The sequence below is a fragment of the Trachemys scripta genome, chromosome 1, assembly GCF_013100865.1.
Source record: "Trachemys scripta elegans isolate TJP31775 chromosome 1, CAS_Tse_1.0, whole genome shotgun sequence".
Classification (NCBI taxonomy): Eukaryota; Metazoa; Chordata; order Testudines; family Emydidae; genus Trachemys; species Trachemys scripta.
In genome coordinates, this window is record NC_048298.1 from 156,218,818 (window position 1) to 156,241,469 (window position 22,652).

The following is a 22,652-nucleotide window of genomic DNA, read 5'->3' on the forward strand; positions in this document are numbered from 1 at the left end:
TTACTTAACTTCAGTAATAGTGGTGAAAAATCTACTTAGCCATTCATAGTTTGCAAATCCTTGGATATTTCTAATTATCTGAATTCAGAGGGAATAAATTGGATTAAAGGGAATAGATTCTCTTCATATTTCAGGCTTAAAGTTTTAATCGGTTTCTTTTGTGTAGATTTATAGTAACATTTTTCATAACATGGTGTATGTGAAATTTAGTGGTAATGCACTTATAGCAAAGACATTAAATATTGAAAATCTCAAGGTGGTGTTATTACCTGGAATACACTACGCAAAGTAACTCTGCACTTTTATTATTCTCGGTACGTAATGTACTAGTCGGTGATGTGGAGATTTTGTAAAGATCTTCTTGTACTACACAATGTTCCATCAAAAAGTTAACCAGCTTTTCATTTATTTAATTACATTAAAACATTAGGTCAGTTTGAGAAGATGATGAATTCCACAGCTCATCAACTAATCTAAAAAATGTAGATGCAAATAATTTATTCAGTGTTTGCCAGTTAACAGTTTTGAATAATGTATTTGACAAATATTGTGCTACCATCTGTACAACTGATTAGATAGTGAAGATATGTATGCGAGGATAACTTATTTCCTCTCTCACCAGTGTTATTCATTACTACTATTCAACCAGTTCTAATAGAAGAAACCTTTATAATACATGAATTTAAGATTTTTACTAAAAGTTCAAGAAATGATGGGCATGTCTCCACCACAGCGGCACACCTGTGGTGCTGCACCTCTACCACTGTCGCTCTGTAGTGTAGTTGCTTCCTATGTTGACTGAAGGGGTTTTTCTGTCGATGTAATTAGTGCACCTCTCTGAGAGACGGTAGCTAGGTTGAGGAAAGAATCCTTCCACTGACCTAGCTGTCTCTACACTGGGGGTTAGGTCAACCTAACTACGATGCTCAGGGTGCAAAATTTTTCACAGCCCTGAATGGCATAGCTAGGTCAATCTGATTTTTAAGTGTAGATCAGATCTCTATATTAAACATCCCTCTTTAAGGCTCTGCATAACCTTGTTCCCACCTACATCTCTCCTCTTATTTCCTCCCCCGCCACAAGCACACCTTGTTCCTCCCACCCCTCTCACCTTGCAGCTTCCTTCTTGTCCCAGACTCAGATTTGGTACGTTCTCTTGCATTACTTGCCCATTACCATGGGAACAATCTCCCTCTTCTTGTCTGCCAGGTATCCTCTGCCTTCTTCATATTCATCCTTTTAAAAATCTACTACTTCCAGGTATAGGGTGGCCAGGTGCCTGGTTTTTTTACCGGAAAGTGCAGTCGAAAAGGGGACCTGACAGTGTCAGATCTACTGACCAGACACTCAAAGTCTGGTTACTGCGGGTGGGGGAGGCAGGGAGGCACTGAGTCATCATCCGCACCATCCCCTACTTAGCTGGGGCCACCTCCTATCTGTGTCAGGTGGCTGCAACTCCCAGCCCCTGCTCCGCAGGTGAGTCCCTCCTGATCCAGGCAGAGGTGGGGGAAAGAGGGGACGAGCAACAGGGGGCAGCAGGGAAAGAGGAGCGAACGGGGGGCTTTAGGGGGAAGTGTCCGGTTTTTAAATATTACAAAGTTGGCAACCCTATTCAGGTATCTTCCCTACCGCCTCCTCCACTGGCAACTCCCTAGTGTTACATGCCATGTTTGTCTTGTCTGTCTTAGCTCCTGTCCTGTCATGAGCTCTGCAGAGGTAGACCCAGGCACTGTACCAGTGCAGGGGTCTGCCTATGTGAATGTCATTACGGGATCGGGGCCTTCGGTTGCAAACTCCTCATTGTCTGCTGGTCTTTCATAGCAAAGAGAATTAGAGAGAGCTAGGAAAACTCAGACTTCTCATGTCAGCACCAATTTATTGATTTGTTATTAAAAACCACACAAGCTCAGAGAACATATGTGCAGGAGCTCTAGTCAACTGAACAACAGATACATTTACAAGCAATTAAAGTATCATGCAGTTGGCTCTGTGTAATAAAATAATTAATATATCACCAGATAAATGCAGCAGCCAATCCAATCCTGCTGCATCCCTAGCCCCATGCCCTCAGTTCTTTCCAGACGCCCTATTGAAGAGCTATGTATATTAAGTACACCTCTACCCCGATATAATGCGACCCGATATAACATGAATTCGGATATAATGCGGTAAAGCAGTGCCCCGGGGGGTGGGGGGGAGGAGTGGAGACTGCGAACTCCGGTGGATCAAAGCAAGTTCGATATAACGCCGTTTCACCTATAACGCGATATGATTTTTTGGCTCCCGAGGACAGCGTTATATCAAGGTAGAGGTGTAGTTTGGTTGGTTGTTTATTGCTTGCTTGGCTTTTGTAAATTGTTTTTCTTATAGTTTTGGCGGGGGCAGGGCCGGCTCCAGGCACCAACCCACCAAGCTTGTGCTTGAGGCGGCACCTGGAGGGGAGCGGTGCGGTGCTCCGGCCGCCGGGGAGAGCGGAGCCCCGGCTGGGCTCTCTGGCCTCCCCCCGGCCCTCTGGCCGCCAGGGAGAGCGGAGCCCCGGCCAGCACTCTGCCCTCCCGCCGGCGCTCTGGCCACCGAGGAGAGCGGAGCCCCGGCCGGGCTCTCCGCCCGGGGCTCCGGCCGCCAGCAGAGCCGCGGCAGGCTCGCCGCCCTCCCCCCGGCACTCTGGCCGGTCGGGGAGAGCGGCCTGCGGCCGGGCTTGGTGCCCTCCCCGGCCGCGCTGGGGGGGAGGGAGGTGGGAGGCTTTTTTGCCTGGGGCGGCAAAAAAGCCAGAGCCGGCCCTGGGCGGGGGGGGGAAAGGGTTGTGTGTGTGTGTGTGTGTGTGTGTGTGTGTGTGTGTGAGAAACCAATTAGAGCTTTAACATAAAGGCGCCCTTTATAAATAAAAAGGAGCAAATCTTTAAAAAAAAAAAAAAGAGTTGGCTTTTTCAGAAAACCTCTTTGTTCATAATCTAGTATTATTTACTCATTGATATTGGTGCCACTCTTTTTCAGTGTTTCTTTGTCCTCCTTTTCTGATTGATTAATCTCCCTCACGTGACAGATCAGGATTGAATGCCAAACACAATCATTCAATTTTTTAAAAAGTGTATATATAAAATGACCTAACTGTGGTGAGTTCAGGTATAAAAGTACCACTGAACCTTATCGACCCAGAACCTGTTTTAAACTTTATCTGTGTGAACCATGTGATTGACTTTGGTTTTTTCCCTTCCTTTCTTTAGTTTAGCAAAATTGGAAGAAGAATTTGAAAAAAAATTCAACAGCCTCCCTCAGTACAGTCCCATTACGTTTGACCGGAAAAGCGTATCTGTTCCCAGGAAAAAGAAGAAGGTTGGAAGCTGTCCAGCAGAACAACCAAAATCCAACAAAGGTAAGGTGCTTTCTGAGGTACATTCGTAATCCATAATAGCTGCTGTGCTGGGTTCAGGAGTTATTTTCTTACCTCAGCATGCTTGCCTACATGTGAGGAATGTGGAGTCAGTGTTGCTTTCTTCATTGTGACAAAGTTGGTTATCACCAGGACTTTCACAGATTTTGTTTTTCCTTTTTCCCTTTTATTCATTGATTTAACATATTCTCACTCTGGAAATAAAACATTTCTGCAGTAATGCCTCTGTTCTAAACCCTTGTAAGTCCAGTACTCAGTCTCTCATGAGCAGAAACTTCCAATTGTGTCATGTGTGCATGGTTTGTGTAGTGTGGGTGAGTATCCATTAGGCCTAATTCTTTGAGCCTGTGGTACTATATGTGAATATAAATGCATCAGGAAAGGAGGAATGATTACCAGTAATTCTGTTGTTCTGAAGAGCTGAGGCAACAAGATGCTGAATACACCGATAAAATGAGAATAACGCTTACTGCCTGATCACTGTGTTGATGGCACTAACTGACTACTTTTGCAGATCTAAACACCTTATTCAGACATACGTAGTTTTGTGCTGTTTGTCTGAATCGCGAGCAACCAAATTACAATACATGGAACAGAACTGTTTGTGATGTTGTTTATACAGTGTGCCCAATATAGTATTGATTTTGTATTTATGCAAGTAGGGAGGGGCTGAGCAGGTTCTGGCAAAATTAGCCATTGTCCATAATATTTACTGAGGCCTGATCGTTGCTAATTGCAACTCTATAGTTTGTATCTGAGAAATCTACAAGCCAGCCCAGAACAAATGAACCAATTCTACAGCACAGTAATCTGGTGGTTTATTAGGCAGCACGTTTTGGGAGCCAACTGCTAATTGATGGTAATCAGCAGTAACTTCCCTGATTTCTAGCAACAGCACACACTGTTTAGTGCTTTATTGACATACTCATTTGTCTGGATATCGTGGGATATGTTCCATAGTCAGATAGTGAAAAGTTGAATTCTGCCGTTGGCTTTGTTAGTAAGTTGGTCTCATTCTCATCTCTATTTTTGCAAAGCACATTTGAATTTGAATTTTTCCAGTTTCTTGTCTTAAGAGAAGGCCAGCAATACAATTGCAGATATGTAACAGGTCAGGTATGAGTAGTGCTGGCAGAGTCCTCTGGGTAAGATTATGCAGCACTTGCCTATCCCATGGGTACATTTACACTTCCAGCTAGTGGTGTGATTCCCAGCTTGAGGAGACAAACTCATGCAAGCACCAGTCGAGCTAGTGTGCTAAAAATAGAGCACAGGAGGCAAACTAGTTGCTCCAAGTACGTGCCTAGGTTCTCAAATGGGTATGTAGTATAGCTAGCTTTGTTTTTATTGGATGTGTCTCTTTGAGCTGGATATCACACCCCGAGCTCAAAGTGTAGACATACTTTGTGTCTGGCCAAGCCACAGCTAACAGTTCCTCATTTCCATGAATACTAAATTCACTTGCAGCTATTGAGTGAGATTCTCAGCTGGGATAAGTCAGCACAGCTTCATTGTGGGCTGGCACTGAGATACCAAGAGGTAGAGCTGGTAAAAAATTTTCCATCAAAGCAATAGTTCCATTGAAAAACGTCGATTCAACAAAATCAAAACCCAGGAACATGTTGATTTTGACATAATTTTGTCTGAGGGGGAAATAATTGAAGGGAAGCATTTCGACAGGGGAATGGAACACTTAGTTTGTTTTCAGATTTGTATATTTAAAATTTATATACAATTAAAAGATATATATATAGATATAGATATAGATATAAAAAAGTCTCAAAATCGTTTGATCTGAAACAAAAAAAAATTCAGAAATTTCATTTCGTGGGAAATTTCAAACTTTTCACATTTCATTCCAATTCAGAACAACAACAACAAAAACGTGAAATGTTGCAAGTTCCCAAGGAATGGAAATTTCTAATTTCAGTCACCTCTTCTAAGCGGTGATTGTGCTGCCAACAAATGTATCAGATCAACAGAGATGAGTAGTTCAAGTGTTGACCACACTGGCTGGAAGTGGACTCTGGGATACTGCAGATCATGTGAGGCAGGGATAAGAAGCAACCCGGACCCAACCGTGTGCAAGAGAATTTGAACAGTGTAAAAGATAACTGCCCCACCAAGGCTAACTTCGTTAAGCTGGATCCCAAACTTATCCTGAGATGTAGTGAGCCTAGACCAACTGTGGGCTTTCCAAGCTTGCCTTTACATTAACAGCTGACCAGATAGGTGACCTGCTATATAGACTGTTACGTCTACAAAGGTTGCTATCGAATATTGACCTGAAAAACTGTCAGATGTGCATGTCTGTGAAGGGGGCCCATGTGCATGCTGCTAATAAAGAAGCACATTAAGTGCAGCACGTATAGTGAAAAGTCTTACAAAAATTATAGAGATAGTTCTGAGGGGTACTTTTTGCCTGTGTTAGAACTCAAGCATTTTTCAAATGAATCGGAGAGGCAGTATGGGTCGAGTCCAGGGGTTTTCCTCCAAGGGTACGCATACCCTGGGGGTACACAGAGGTCTTCCAGGTGGTACATCAACTCATCTAGATATTTGCCTAGTTTTATAACAGGCTACAGAAAAAGCTCTAGCAAAGTCAGTACCGACTAAAATTTCATACAGACAATGACTTGTTTATACTGCTCTATATACTATACACTGAAATGTAAATACAATATTTATATTCCAATTGATTTATTTTATAAGTATATGGTAAAAATAAGAAAGTAAGCCATTTGTCAGTAATAGTGTGCCGTGACACTTTTGTATGTTTATGTCTGATTTTGTAAGCACATAGTTTTTAAGTGAGGTGTAACTTGGGGGTACGCAAGAGAAATCAGACTCCTGAAAGCGGTACAGTCGTCTGGAAGGGTTGAGAGCCACTGGGCAAGTGGATATGGCACTGGATTGGGACTTAGGAGACCTAGAGTCTATTCTTGCCTCTGCCACTGACCAACTGTGTGCAGCTGTCTTCACTTCTCTGTACCTCTGGTTCTCCTTCCACGCTCTGTCTGTCTTGTCGTTATAGACCCTTCATCAGATCCGGGACTGTTGCTTACTGTGTGTTTGTACAGTACCCAGCACAATGGGGCTCCAGTCTTAGTTGAGGACTCTAGGTCTAACTGTGATACACATGAGAAGGAATAGTGATAGCATGGCGGCAGGGCTGTCCTTAGGAATTATGGGGGCCCTATGCAGTATTCTTAAACTGGTGCCCCTATGCCCGACGGCAGCCCAGGCTCGCATGTTTATTTTAGATAAGGGTGGTCTTTTGAAGGATTTATTTTAAAAACTATATGTCTGAAGATCCAAGCATTTAAGGCTAAAGATAAATACTCAGATTGTGCATCTAAAAATCTATGCAAGGATTTTTTAGAGATGTGATTTTATAATCTTCAGCAACACACTAGTGAAATATTTTTAAAGCAAATTTTAAACTAAGGTCCTGTAGACTAACATGTTCTGACTAAATATTAATAGTAATGCACAACTGATTTTGGTCAGTAAATTCAGAAACTGACAGTATATACCTGGGGGTTGACAAATGCCTGTTAAATGGCTTCATTACCACTTGAATGGCTCTTTAAGAATTTCAGTGTTTCACTAGGTCTGGCAGGCTGGAAGCCTTTTTCACTTTTAAGTACTAGATCCCCTCTTGAGGAAGACTCACCAGGCTGCAGCAGCCAGCTGTGGTGGGAGCCTGCAGGAAGGGTCAGAACAGGGATAGGAAGTGGCGGGCGGGTGGCCACTAAGACCCAGTGGTGCACCAAATTTTTGGGTGCCCTACACAACCGTGTATGCTGCGTATGCCTAAGGACGGCATGTAGGCCAGAGAAAACTTGTTTAAGAACATACTACCTTTCTCCTGGACAAATGTCTACAGATTTGTAGCACATACAATAGACTTCCCATGTATTCTTAGTGCCCAGTAGTTAGAGAAGCTTTCACCGTATCAGATCAGTGCTCCATAAACTGCCATTAAAAATTCAGTAAGTAGGCTTCAATGTGACAGAATATTTTCCAGGGTGCCAGGACATGACAGATTGAGAGGTTGTATGTCATTTTTTCTTAAGTAAAATTTTTTTTAAAAGTAACTGTTTCTTAATCATGTCTTAAATACTTAAGAAATCACATGCATTGCTTGTTTCAGTTGAATACAATGGTGTTACATCAGTTTGTATTGTTGTAAAGCCGTTAACTTCAAATGGAGTTTGATTTATAACAGTCTAAACAAGAGGCAGTTCAGGCCTGATGCGTCGAATAATCAAAACAAGCAGAATAAGCAGGGCATTCAGCACATCAGTCAAATTAGCTTTTTTCCCCAATCACTTTCTTTCATTTGCCCCAAGTGCCAATCCCTAATGAGCTGGTGCCTTTTCTGCCTGGTGTTGCACCCCTCCAGCTCTGCAATTTAACTACACCCGCCCACTGAAGGACACCGGGCAGGAAAGCTATGTGTATGGGTAAGGTACCTCTGAACTTTCTCCCTTAAGAAGCAGTTTCCTAAAATATGTTTAGGGACAGATTTTCAAAAGTATTCCACGTTGGTCTACTTCTGTTCTAGTTGATGTCAGTGGGAGATTTTACTTCAAAGGGAACGGAGTTAGTTTTGAAAATCTCACCCTAAATATTTTTGTTTCATACATATCAACGGTATAATAAAACTGCTGAGAACTGGAGGAAAGAGACAGGCTTAACCCATACAGACAGCATCCTGCTCCAGAATTCATCACTCGTGATTGACGTCTTTAGCAGAACGTACGCTGGGGCATCGTATCAAGCAGAAGCCATTGATCTACAATGAGTTGCCAATTTACATATCTACAGAAACGTAGGGCAAAATCTGTAGTTATCATTTCTCTTTTGAACTTTGAAAAATGATTTTTATGTGCCAAATAACCCAACTTACTTATTGAGGGGCATAGAAGAGTGGCAATTCAAGATATTTTCATTTGAGACAGGGATTGTCTTTTATTCTGTTTGCACAGCGCCTAGCTCCAGGGGGCTCTGATCTCAGCTGAGGCCTCTCGGCATTTCCAGAGTACAATCAAGAAATAGCACCATAAAGTTATTGCTCCTTTGGAGCATTGCTTTCATGGAGCCACAGTCTTTCGCTTGCTTTTTAGCTGCTCGGCACTAAGTCTACCTTGCGATCATGTGCTGCTATCCATGCGCCAAATGGTTCACAGACAACGCCTTTAAAAACAGCACTTGAGTTCTGAATCTCCAAAGATAGCTGGGAATGGAGAGAGAATAGATTGGTAAGTGTAGAGACAAATATTCGGAGAACTCCAATTATTCTGCACAGCTCTGGCACTCTTGGCGTTTAGCTCACAGTAAGTAGCCCTCCCCAAAGCAGGGCTGAAGCAAGTTGCAATTAAACTGGATAGTAATGCAGCTCAGTGAAAATGGGTATCTGAACTGAGCTCCTGGAACCTGCCTTACAAATGTCTGAGATGGGAGCTTTGCCGCGGGAAACCTTAGAGACTCTATTAGCACTAGTAAAACGAGACCGGAGACTTAATAGGACAAGTACATATGCCTCGTTTGTTGGAATACACTGTGCTAGCCATTTGATCCATTCTTCTGATATATTTTTTTTTTTGGAGGAGAATTTTTTTTTTAAATCCACCCATGAAATTTTGAACAAGTGTTGTAGAGTTAGTCACGCACAGTCTGTTCATTTTGTTGCTTGCTACTTTACTCCAGCTGCTTCTAGCTAATTCTCACTAATCCCTGAGTGGCGCATATTCCTTCTGATATCAGGGAGCGTACTGGACAGACCGAGAAGTAAACTACAAGCAGTTCCCATATGGTAGCAACTGCTGCAACATTAAAAACCCAAGAAAAATGGAGTATTATGTTAACTGCTGAGAAATATCTGCAGGGAAAGGATTTACTTTAAAACCAAGAAGGCATTACAAAAATGACAAGTAAACCATTGTAGCCCAGTAGTTCTCAAAAGTTTTTCTTGTATAAAATCATTTCAAGACAAGCAAGCTTTTAAGGTTTGCTTTTTCAACCTTACATTTTTTGTGAATTTAGAGCTGGTGGAGTTGGGTTGACCTCCCTAGAGACTCTCTCTCCATGGAGCAAGCAGCCGCTGTGTAACCTTCCCTGGCCAGGGAGTCTGCACTTTGACCGAGAAGGACAGCTTGTAAGAGTGAAAGATTCTTTGATCTCCATGACTGGCTCGTTCCTTGGCCTCTACTGATACTGATAACAGGGGTGACACTTGCACCCTGAGGTCTGGACCTGGTATCATCATCTTAGTATTTCTTCCTTGCATGTTTGTGTGTTTCAATCCAAGAGCTTTGGTTCTTAGACTCATTGAATCTTAGAAATGTAGGACTGGAAGGGACCTCAGTAAGTCATCTAGTCCCTTCCCCTGCACTAAAGCAGGACTAAGTATGATCAAGACCATCCCTGACAAGTGTTTGTCTAACCTATTCTTAAAAACCTCCAATGATGGAGATTCCACAACCTCCCTAGGTAATTGTCAATCCCATGCTAATATACTCACCTGCAATACAAACTGCATCTGTAATTAGCCCATCAACCAACTAAATAGATTAACATGAAGAAGGAATTTTTCATAGAATCAAAACTTTCTGACTGTTGGGCCAAAGTTTGGGACTGTATGTCACAAAAATTACCTGCTTTCGCTTTTGCTCCACTTCAGTCATTTGATCCCCACTGAAGGATGTTCTAGTGACTATTTGGGAAAAATAGAACCCAGAATGAGGGGACAGAGAAGAGTTTCCTTTCCCTGTCACTGAAGTCCATGACCTTGAGTTTCCATTTGAGAACAGAAGTTTTCATGAAACCTCTACCCATTGAGGGGGTCGTTTCAATGTTTGGTTGTGATGAGCTCTTTAGAAGGGATGGTAGAAAGAGGATCATAAACAAAACACATTCTTCATTCTGTGTAATATTTGTAAAGCCTATAACCTATTTCTGTGGCTTCCTTAGTCACTGCTTCTGTGCAGAATATCTGCTCCAGTGCTCAGCAATCTCTCTGACACTGCTGAGCTGTACTTTTCTATGCAGTGTTGGTATAAGATGCAGATTTAGAGTATAGTAGTATAAACCTCTGTACTATTTTATAATGAGAGGGATAGCTCAGTGGTTTGAGCATTGGCCTGCTAAACTCAGTGTTGTGAGTTCAATCCTTGAGGGGGCCATTTAGGGATCTGGGGCAACAATCTGTCAGGGGATTGGTCCTGCTTTGAGCAGGGGGTTGGACTAGATGACCTCCTGAGGTCCCTTCCAACCCTGATATTCCATGATTCTATGAATGTGCCACATATCCCGATAACCTCCTAACTGAAATCACCCCTTTGGTCATTCCAAATGCATTTTTTCCCCATCTTTTAGGGCTTGGCCCTTCATTGGGATCTGCTAGCATGGAGCCCTGCACCAATATTCAGACCTGCTGGAGCCTTAGGGTGAAATCCTAACCCCACTGATGTCAATGGGATTTTTGCCATTGACTTCAGGGAGCCAGGATTTCAGCCCTCAACTTTCCCTTCGCCTGCCTGTGCTTTTCCAAGCCTGGCTTTGCTTAACCCGTCTCAACTTTTCTCGGCTGCTCATCAGCTCCACTCAGCTCTTTGTTGCTTTGGGTCGTGTCATCATTCTGAGGCTTTCTTCTACTCTCCTTGTCGCCGCTCTGCACTCTTCGGTGTATGTTAACTGCCATGAGTTTACACTTTTCTGTACAAACGTGCGTGGATCGTGCTTACCTATGCACCCCTAATGCTCCTGGTCTTTCCCGCTCAGGGGATAAGGCGTAGGATGGCACGTGGTGGTGTTATACATGAAGGCATCTCTCTTAAAAGGACAAATATAAAATTCTGTAAAAGAAAATCAGGCCTTCAGGAAAATCAAAGGTTGAAACAATTCCGTGGTGCTGACTAAATCTATTTATGGTGTTACTTCTGCCCCTTTTAACCATTACAATAGATTAATAACAAGTCCAAGTACAGACAGCAGATTTGTCTGCTCTTTTTTTGTTGTTGGATATAAATAAACTTGTAGATAAGAATAGCTTTAACATTTTTGCTCACCTTAGAATAACTTCCCATGTAACTTTGGCATCTGGCTTGCTGTGGTAAAAAATGCAAAGCGGGCCAAATTCTGTGCTCAGTAATATGAATGCAGCCATACGGACTGAAGAAGGATTGAACTTGTGTAACTAATTTGGCCTACTCTGTTGAAGTTATTTAACTTTTATCAACCAGTTATAATTAAATTAGTTCAGACTTGAGCTAAAATTACCCATGATGGGTACCAGCTGAGGACTGTCCTTTTTTGCATAGTGCTATAACTTTTCAATTGTGACTTCTAACTACCATATCAAACTGAAAAAATTGGCTGATGACAGGAACTTCCCAAACCAAAGTACATCAGCACCTTACAGTTTCCAAGTTTGTTGCTTGATTATACTGCTTTTATCTTTACATGTAGGTATGAGAATCTATATCTAGTGTGAATCTAGCATGAAGACTAGGTTCCCTGCTACTTTTTTGGAGGTAATGCTTTACAGTGCACTTTTGCTCTGAAAAGTGACTCCATAAAAATGGCATTGCAGTGGAGGAGTTACTTGTTTGTTGTGTCTTGGCCACTTTCATGTTATTTACCAGTCAGAAAGATGTTTTTCTAACTGCCAGTGCTCAAACTTCCCTGAGATATTTGTAGGTCAAGCAGTTCAGGCACCATCCTAAGTAATAAAGTTTCTGCAGTCAAAACTGAGGATGATGTGTGAGCCAGGAGAGACTCCAGCTCCCAGAGCTGCGTTAGCTCTGCAATTAGTAAAAACTTATTGTCACCGAAACCAAAGAGCTCTGACTCTGGATATACACAGAGAGCAGATGTTTGGAGGGAAAAGGGGCTATTTTTACATAGTCAACTTTTCTTGTCATCCTCACTCTCTTAAACTAAACTGGTATCTCTCTTTCACGTTCGAGGAGAATGATCCAATGCCCGCTGAGGTCAATGGAAAGCTTCAATTAACTCCTGTGAGTGTTGGATCAGGCACTACATTGTAAAATGAAGTGGCATGCTGTAGTCATTAAAGAGGGAGTTATATTCCACATGCTATAATTGTTTTGTTGTATAAAAACTTCTAATTAAAAATATATTATTATTAATATTGTCTGTAGGTTCATTCCAGTCTCAGAAAAAGAACTTATTCCACAAAATTGTCAACAAATATAAGCACAAAAAGGAGAAGTTTAAGGTTCCGGAAAAAGGTACTGGTGCATTACTCAGTCAAGGCTTCTGGCCACCTTCTCTCTGAACTCAGTCTTGGGTAATGCTTCCATGCAGAGGATACTCAATTCTGTATCCCTTTCGCACTTTTGGCCCCTTACCTCACTTTCTGTCTGCTTCAACTTCACCAGCTTCTGGCTCTAGCAATATCTTCCTTCGTTTCAATATTTTTAAAAGCTGATTAATTGAAGACCTCCCCTAATGATCATTCCACCTCCTCTGCTTAAATCTCACCTTCCCCTCTACAACCAGGAGCTGAGTTATTGAAATTGATCCTGAATTCCTTTCACCTACCTCAGCTTTCTAATGTTGGCTGCTTCTGTCTCCATCCTCCCTATAGCAAACACAGTCTTGAATACTCCTCTGTCAAAACTCTTCTATATTGTCTCATCTTATTACCTCTTGACTGGAGTAACACCTGCATTAATGATTTCCCTGTGTCTCAGTTCTACAAAATGTGACTTTTTTTCCACACCAGTACCCAGGAATATATCCCCCTCGCCAACCCTCCATCTTCAGAAATCTTTACTGGCTTCCTATTCTTTACAGAATCCAGTTGAAAATCACCTTCCTAATCTTCAAGTTCCACTGTGGATTTGCCCCTCCCTTCACCCAGCCCCTCCAGCTCTCCAAAATCATTTCTGTCTCTGTTCTCTGGGTCTGATCCTGCATTTCCAGCACTCTCAAAACTCCCATGGGAATTTGCAAGTGAACAAGTTGTGCAGAATCAAAGTCCAAGCTGTTGACGAAATTTTTCACTAGATTAAATTTTTTCCTCTTGTCTTCCCATACCCATTTGGTCTTTCACCAGTGGACCGGAGATTCTTCTCCCATATCGACCCTGCTGCATGGAGCAGCCTCTCTCCCTCTTTTTATTTAACTGACTCCTTGAATCTCTTCAGATGATCCCATTGCAAGACTCCCCCTCTCCTCTGGTCTGACTCCTAACCCTCTTTCTCAGATAATGCAATTTAAATCCTACTCCCCAACTCTCCCCATTTCCCTGTGCTTAATCCTTCTCCCTGGAGCTTGGCCATGGTGCCCCTCTTCATTCCCTGCCCTGTCACATCCACCGATGTTATTGTGCCTGTGTGCTGCATTGTGACCTGTGTGGCCTATTTGTGCTATATTGGAATGCATAGACTGTACCCAGCTGTGAAGCATTCAGTGATAAAGAAATTTTGTGTGGTCAGTGGTATATAACAATATACTTACTTGCACAAGTATATGTTGTGGTGGTTGTTTACAAGAAGTAAGTACCTTTCTTAATGGCTGGATGTGAGACTGGGTATTGGTATAATATGTAGGTAGAGTTCTTACTGAGTACCTTTCAAATTACCATGACTAAATTATGAATGAGTTGTATAGGTCATCTGCTAGGAAATATGTTTCTGTTTTGCTGAATCCTCATTAGAAAAAATAGGGGAACCATTGAATAAATATGAGTTTAAAAAAATATATATCTTCGTATCTACAACCAAAAAACAAAAAATCCTCCAAAGCTCAAAAGCACTTTGATTTTTAAAAATTTTCTGATACAAGATGAAATACACATTGTAATAAAGGACTCGATCCTGCCAGCTGTTAAGCACTCTGGCCCCAGTCCAGGAAAACACATAAGCATGTGCTTAACAGTTAAGCATGTGAGTAGTCCCACTGCTTAAACATTAAGAATGTGCTTATGTGTTTTGCTGGACTGAGGCCAGATTGGTTAGCTCCATGCAGGGTTGCATCTTAAAGTAAGGAAAACTTGGAACTTCACAACATTGTTTATTTGTCATATAAAGGTCATCAGGGAAAGAACTGTGTGATTCTGTTATAGAAAGCTGCTGATATAAAGTACTGATTAGAATTCAGGACTGGGATTAAGAGGATCTAGATTCTGTGTCAAATTTTCAGAAGTGAGTTGGGCATTTTCGGATTCTAAGTCCCATTGACTTTCAATGAAACTCAGACCCTTAAGGGCCAGATTTACAAAGGTATTTAGGTACCCAAGATGGAAATAGGTGCCTAGTGGGATTTACGGAAGCACTAAGTGCGTAACGCCCATTGAAGTCACCTGCTTTTAGGGGATTTTGAAAATCCCACTAGGCACCTATTTGTAGCTTCAATCACCTAAATACCTTTGTAAATCTGGTCCCGGGTGCCTAAGTCACTTTTGCAAATGGAATTTAGGAGATTAAATCACTTAGACACTTTTGAAAATTTTATCTTCTATTTCCAACTCAGCCATTGGATCACCGTGTGACTTTAGCCAAGTCATTCTGACTCTGTGCCTCAACTTCCTCATGTGCAAAATAAGAAAGAATTTTACCCACCTTTTGTAAAGTCTTTTGGAGATCTTTGGATGAACAGCTCAGCAGACTTAGGGCAGGTCTACACTAACCCCCCAATTCAAACTAAGGTACGCAACTTCAGCTACGTGAATAACGTAGCTGAAGTTCAAAGTACCTTAGTTCGAAGTTACCTAACTACGGTCCAGACGCGGCAGGCAGGCTCCCCCGTCGACTTCGCGTACTCCTCTCGCCGAGCTGTAGTACCGCAGTCGACGGCGAGCACTTCCGGGTTCGACTTATCGCGTCCAGACTAGACGCGATAAGTCGAACCCAGAAGTTGGATTTGCATGCCGCCGAACTACCAGGTAAGTGTAGACCTACCCTTAGTCTTCTCTTATGTTTCTATCCGGAAATATTGGAATCCCAGCAGAAATGGAAATAGTTTGAGCAAAGAAACACACAAGAGCAGTACAGGCAGGGAGCAAATAATTGATGTCTTAATTTTGTGTGATTATGGGCACACTCTTAGCCCAGTCTACCCTGAGCTGCTTTTTAAAATGTCCTGCCATTGTAGTATCACCAGTTCTACTGGTGGGCGTTCTAGTGTAGACAGGGCTTTGGCAACCATTGGCATTTTTACCAGTGTCTCCTAGACATGCTCTGTGCAGGAATAGACAATTCTTAAAAATCTGGCGCCTTGTCCAGTGGAAGTGCACTGGTACTATTGCAGTAGTGAGAAATGTTAAGCAAAAATTCAGTGTAGTTACAGCCCTGGGATAAAATGATGCCATCTCACCCATTCTATCCAGACCTTAATAGTAAAGGCTCCATGCATTCCTAGGCAAGCTGGGCCTAATTTTTTTCAGCAAGGCCCTGGATTCTGCATCGTTCTGGTGTAGCAAACTGGAAAATCTGTAGCAGCTTTAATTAAAAACCTCTTATTTTTTTAATGTAAATAATCAAATATTATAATGAGTAATTTCCCTTGAGTTTAATTTGGTATGAAATGTTGTTAATTTGTGCTGGCCTCGTTTTCTGTGTCACAGATTTTTTGTATTGACAAACGCAACTGCATAAAAAAATGGAAATGGGGGAAACTGGATATTTTGATAAGTGGATCAGGGACAGGTGGGGCTTTTGGCCACTGGGGAGGCATGGGAGGTAGTTTATGATTGTGGGATATCACCTTCAGCTGGATGTTTCTGCTAAAAATAATAAGTCGTGAAAGAGTTAGCCATATTGAAATGTAAACATTTGCCTTTAGGTTTTAGATTTAAGATCCCATGGAGATGAATGGAGCAGTTTACACCTCTCAGTGGAAAATGCTGCTTCATTTCACTCATCGTTCATGTTTTCAATGTTTTCTTGGCAACCAGGAGAGCTAGAAAAGTGTGGGTGTTTGTATAATAGATGTTGTTTTGTTGTCATGCAGTAGCTCCTGGGAGCACCAGTCATAGACCGGAACCCCATTGTGCTAGGTGCTGTACAAACACAGAATAAAAAGACCATCTAAATAAAAGACAAGAAAAAAACATATAGATACAGACAGGGGAATACAAGGAAACAGTGAGACAGCATTGTGTAAATAGGATGGATACAAGGTGGGGGGAAGTAGAACACAAGCAGAGTGAACAATGGAAGGGCAGCAAATGTACTGTTGATTCCTTTTATTTTATTTTGGGGTGAAGGGTTGGTTACTTAGAAGGGGATCAGCTAACTGGAAAGCAAATGGAAGGAAAAGGAATAAGAAGAATAAGAGGAACAAGTGTAGAATGAAGCTGAGGAGAAGAGACTCCAAGGAGGGTGCAGAAGGGTTGGCACAAACAACCAATCCGCACAGGACAGTGAAAGTCAGAGAACATACTACAGTTTTCACTGTAGTGTTCAGAAGTTGGAAGGTTCCTGCATTTCCAGTTGCCCTCCCCCCCCCCCTTCCCCCATTCATGGAATTTGTCATGCCTCCCCTTTCATTACCTGTAATCTGAAACTGTTTGTTTTTTGGAAGGGCTCTACCCCGTAGCAGAACTGCGATCCCATTGCCGTAATAGTGGGAGCAGGATAAAATTCAACAAACAATGCACAAGCAATTGGAGTGGGTATAGTGAGACGGGAACGGGGTTTAAAAAATAGTCCTCCTGTGCTGCAGACAACATGATCTCCCCGGCCGCTCAATTCTGAAGGCAGCACCACCGCCAGCAGCAGCGCAGAAGTAACTGTGGCAGTGCTGGCAGCGGCACTTCCTTCAGAGCTGGGTGGCCAGAGAGTGGCGGCTGCTGGCCGGGGCGTTCGTGTTTTTTGCAACACGGAAGGCCTTTCTTTTTTTTTTTTATTATTATTATATATCATATATAAATACAATATATATATATATATATATATATATATATATATATATAAATACCCATTCTATTTTTATCCTGCTCCTGATATTATGGCAGTAGGTCCTGCAGGGCCCCAGTTTCTTTGTGCCCCACTCCCAGAGAACCTCTTGCTCCTCCTCTCCCCCTCCCACTCCCTGCTCTATAACCCACATGGCCAGGGGGAGATTCTGCTTGGGGAGGGGGATGCAAGTGTGAATCCTGGAGCACAATTCTTCAGCAAGGATAAATTCCATGGTGAATTCTGCAGCTGTGGGATTGTGGGATGTATGGATCCTCTTTGCACTGGGCACCTATTTGGATTTTGTCTCATCATAGTCATGTTGTACACAGTATTGCTAATACAAGCTATTTCTTCTTTGGGTGTGAAAGATTTCTTTTTTAATTCCAATAAAACAGTGGTGCTAAGTAATTGGGAGTGAATTGGGAGTGGGAGAAGGGGAGGATAATACCTCATCAGCTTCCCAGCCACTATCAGCCAGCTGTGCTTTGTAGGCACAGTGGCAGAGGTGAGCTGTAAGGAGGGTACTTGTGGGGAAGGTAGGGATTACTCCCAACCACTGCACTGTAAAGGGGGTAGAGCTAGGCAACAAAATGGCAGATGAAATTCAGTGTTGATAAATGCAAAGTAGTGCACATTGGCAAACATAATCCCAACTATACATATAAAATGATGGGGTCTAAATTAGCTGTTACCTCTCAAGAAAGAGATCTTGGAGTCATTGTGGATAGTTCTCTGAAAACATCCACTCAATGTGCAGCAGCAGTCAAAAAAGCTAACAGAATGTTGGAAATCATTTGAAAAGGGATTGATAATAAGAGAAAATATCATAATTCTACTATATAAATCCATGGTACACCCACATCTTGAATACAGCGTGCAGATGTGGTCGCCCTATCTCAAAAAAGATGTATTGGAATTGGGAAAGGTACAGAAAATGGCAACAAAAATGATTAGTGTTATGGAACAGTTTCCATATGAGGAGATTTAATAAGACTGGGACTTTTCAGCTTAGAAAAGAGACGACTAAGGGGGGATATGATAGAGGTCTATAAAATCATGACTGGTGTGGAGAAAGTAAATATTTATTCCTTCTCATAACACAAGTAGTAGGGGTTAGCCAATGAAATTAATAGGCAGCAGATTTAAAACAAACAAAAGTAAGTATTTCTTCACACAACACACAGTCAAGCTGTGGAACTCTTTGCAAGAGGATGTTGTGAAGGCCAAGACTATCACAGGGTTCAAAAAAGAGCTAGATAAGTTCATAGAGGATAGTCCATCAATGACTATTAGCCAGGCTGGGCAGGGATGGTATCCCTAGCCTCTGTTTGCCAGAAGCTGGGAATGGGTGATGGGATGGATCACTTGATGTTTACCTGTTCAGATTTGGATTGAACTGTATGGGGAGAGAATCGTGTACTTAGCCCTGTGCCTAAACTTTGCACAGTTTCTTAAGCATGTTTTACTCTCTTTTGTTTAACCTTCACCTTTGCCTATTTTCTTATGGTTTTTAACCTCTTTCTGGTTCTTCCTCTGTTATAACCATTGCCTATTTCTCCTTTCTGGGTTTTTACTTTTTTAGTTCTCGGATTTTTTATTATTTTGTATTGTGAGAACTGAAGGGTTACTTTCAAGAGGAGCCCATCCTACATGGATCCTTAGTGGTTCTGATCCAAATTGTTTGAAAGCAATATGACTCGGTATATTTGTATACTTTTTATTCAAGCTAACAATCAAAAATAAAATCAAGAAAACATATTGTTCAGATTAAACCACGACAAACTCCTCTAAACTAAGGATTAAACAATACAATTGTCAAAATAAGGTCAAATTAAGATCAAGTCACCAAATCCAAGTGTTAGCTACACTTTTGAATTCCAACTAAATCGTCAGATTAACACATAATCAGTCCTTATAAAGCCCAAAATAGGACATCTAAAGAGGAGGCTGTCCATTCAGGGTATGTCTACACTGCACCTGGGAGCCAGCCTCCCAGCCCAAGTGGACAAACTTTTGTTAGTGGAGCGTGAGCTAGCGCATTAAAAATAGCTGTGTGGATCTTTCAGTTTGGTTCTCAAGCCTTTGGAGTCAGTTATAAACCCTGGTTATGATTTTGCCCATGGCAGTGTAATCTGTTTATCTGGTTGAATATCTAAGTCAGCAGTTCTCAAACATTTTAATGGGGTCGCCAAGGCTGGCTTAAACTGGCTGAGGCCTGGGGCCAAAGCCCGAGCCCCACCACCCGAAGTCAAAGCCTGAGGGTTTAAGCCCTGTGTGTTGGGACTCAGGTTACAGGCCCCCTGCCTGGGGCTGAAGCCCTTGGGCTTCAGCTTCAGCCCTCTCCTCCTCCCGCCTGGGGCAGTGGGGCTCGGGTGGGCTCAGGCTTCGATTCCCCCCTCCTGGGGTCGTGTAGTAATTTTTATTGTCAGAAGGAGGTGGTGGTGCAATGAAGTTCGAGAACCCCTGATCTGAGTATTAAAGCCAAATTATTGTTACTCTTTTAAGTGGAGTCTTCAGACTCAGGTGGAACTTCCTCTTTAGATTTCACTAAATCTAAATTTACTAGATTCACTAGATTTCACTGTTGCATGTAGTGGTTGGTCTGCTTCCTGCCCCTCCTCCATCTCCTGCCCAGAGTTTAACACCACACTTCTGATGCATGGAGGCTAACAGCATCTGATAAGCAGAAGTGTTAGCTGAGAGCCTCTATATGCTTTTACCAATCTAGAAGCATGCATGCAGACTGAATTATTTTTAGGAGACCATTTTTTAGGGTGAACTAAATCTGGAGATTATTTCTTGGCATTTCCCCTGAGGTCTTGAGAAGTGCTAATGCACACATGCATACAGTATACACACCCTTAACTAATAAAAGAAAAATTAAGATATCTCCCACTTAAAGACAAAAATGGGTTGTAGCTAGATTGACCTAGTTACATTGCTCAGGGTAGTGAAAAATATTGCGTCCTATGTGATATAGTTAACCCCCACTGTAGACGTAGCTAGGTCAACGGAAGAATTCTGACGTCAATCTAGCTACCACCTCTCAGGCCTGGTCTATACTACCCGCCTGAATCGGCGGGTAGAAATCGACCTCTCGGGGATCGATTTATCGCGTCCCGTCGGGACGCGACAATCGATCCCCGAATCGGCGCTCTAACTCCACCAGCGGAGGTGGTAGTAAGCGCCGCCGACAAAAAGCGGCAGAAGTCGATTTTGCCGCCGTCCTCACAACGGGGTAAGTCGGCTGTAATACGTCGAATTCAGCTACGCTATTCACGTAGCTGAATTTGCGTATCTTAAATCGACTCCCCGCTGTAGTGTAGATGTACCCTCTGAGAGGTGGCTTAAGTACATAGATGGAAAATCCCCTTCTGTCTATGTAGAAAGTGTCTATATTACAACTCTTAGAGGCACAGCTGCAGTACCATAACTGTGCTGCTGTAGCCGTCGTAACATAGACAGTCTGTATTCAGGTATACACTATTTCTATCACAGTATTTTATTCCTTATCTGATTTCTCTTTTAAGTGTTCACCTTTTAATCTGTCTTGTTTTTTTCTTCCTTTTAACCATTGCCTTACTTGTGTATTTACTATTTTTAAAAGGCAACAATATTATCTATTGGGGTAGACAGCAAAGTGGGGAGAGTGGATTGAGAATGTGAGTCAGGAACTCCAGCATTTTAATTGTGGCTTTGACTCCCTTAAACTTTTACTTTATGCAAGTCATTTAACTTATCTTTGCCTCCAGTTTCCCTATCTGTAAAGTGGGGATTATCCTTAGCCAGTCACAGAGGTGATTTGTTAATGCTTGTAACTCACTCTGAAGATAAAAAGCACTCTGAGTGCTAAGTATTATGTTAGTATCAGAGGAGTAGCCGTGTAAGTCTGAGTCTGTAAAAAGCAACAGAGGGTCCTGTGGCACCTTTAAGACTAACAGAAGTATTGGGAGCATAAGCTTTCATGGATAAGAACCTCACTTCTTCAGATGCAAGTAATGGAAATCTCCAGAGGCAGGTATAAATCAATATGGAGATAATGAGGTTAGTTTAATCAGGGAGGGTGAGGTGCTCTGCTAGCAGTTGAGGTGTGAACACCAAGGGAGGAGAAACTGCTTCTGTAGTTGGATAGCCATTCACAGTCTTTGTTTAATCCTGATCTGATGGTGTCAAATTTGCAAATGTTGTATTACTTCTATAGCAGATTACAACTCAAAGTAGTCCTCATACTGCAAGCAGTTTCCATACTTTGCCAAACAAAGGAGTTTGGGGGAGTGGGGGTGAGTACATTGGTGACTTTCCAGAAGCCCAGTAGTGTAACAAATTTGTGTCTACAGAGTCCAGGTACCCAAGTTCCTCTGTTTTAAGATGAGCACAGAAGTGGGCTGCTTTTTATAATTCCTTGGGCTGCATTTAGTCCTCTGACCACCACCACTTAGCCACTCCTAGTCTAGGGTCTTTTACATACTGGGTTAAATCCTATTTTCATTGATATCCGTGGTGCCAGGATTTCACCCACTGTTTGTGTCACAGTTCAGGGCAACAGCATCTGTACTCCCCCCTCTATAGTCTAGAAAAGGCCCCCTAGGCTTCAAGTTGCCCTGGCTGTCACCTCTCTTGAGTGGAAATGCATCTCTCACTCCCTTCTGACCAGAGCATTTCAGGCAGCACAGTCCCAGCCCTGAATATACAGTAAGAGACTCTGAAGAGAGAGTAAGCAGGTCTGCTTAGGCAGAGACTAATACCAGAGTAATTGTTCTGCGAGTGCTGGTCACTGTGTATTTCAGGGTGGGTACACATGCGCGCGCCATGTGCCTGGAGCCAGAGAATTTTGAAAGCATTGTCTGTTGGTCCACACATATGCCCTGGCTCACCTCGTGCCTCTGACCGAGGAGACAAATGATCCAACCACTTCTCCGGTTCCTTCTCACCGCCGTGTGGTCCGGGTCAGAACCTCCAGTTTCCAAAGCTTCAGCTTTCTCCGTTATCTGTGAATATATTTAGAGATCTGTAAATAGGGTTTTTTTAATCTGCTAGTTTGAGTTATGAGTAGTAAGTCTCCCAGACCTGGAGAGGCCCCCTTCTGTCTCCCCGCCTCCCCCTTCCCCCGCCCCCATCCCACTGGATCCCTAGTTGGATACTGGACTTTTGTCCAGGACTCCAGGCTTCAAAATTAGTGCTTCCTGCCCGCACGCCTTCTCAGTCAGCTTGTACTGCATCAAAGAAGCCTACATCGTGGTGAGATGCAGAATCTCCTACTCATTCCCCAGCCGTACCCAGGAAGGACAAGAACTTAGCTTTAGAAAGCACCTACTGGAAAAGCC

General features: G+C 42.6%; 1 protein-coding gene across 3 annotated transcripts in view; it reads left to right on the forward strand.

Moving 5' to 3' along the window:
- Window positions 1–22,652, forward strand: part of BBX (BBX high mobility group box domain containing) — a 99,512-nt gene that overhangs the window by 60,156 nt on the left and 16,704 nt on the right. For all 3 annotated transcript variants that reach the window (XM_034790550.1, XM_034790559.1, XM_034790569.1), the window contains one exon: window positions 3,225–3,373. In XM_034790550.1, coding sequence (XP_034646441.1) covers window positions 3,225–3,373 — 149 coding nt within the window. The remainder of the gene's footprint in view (window positions 1–3,224; window positions 3,374–22,652) is intronic.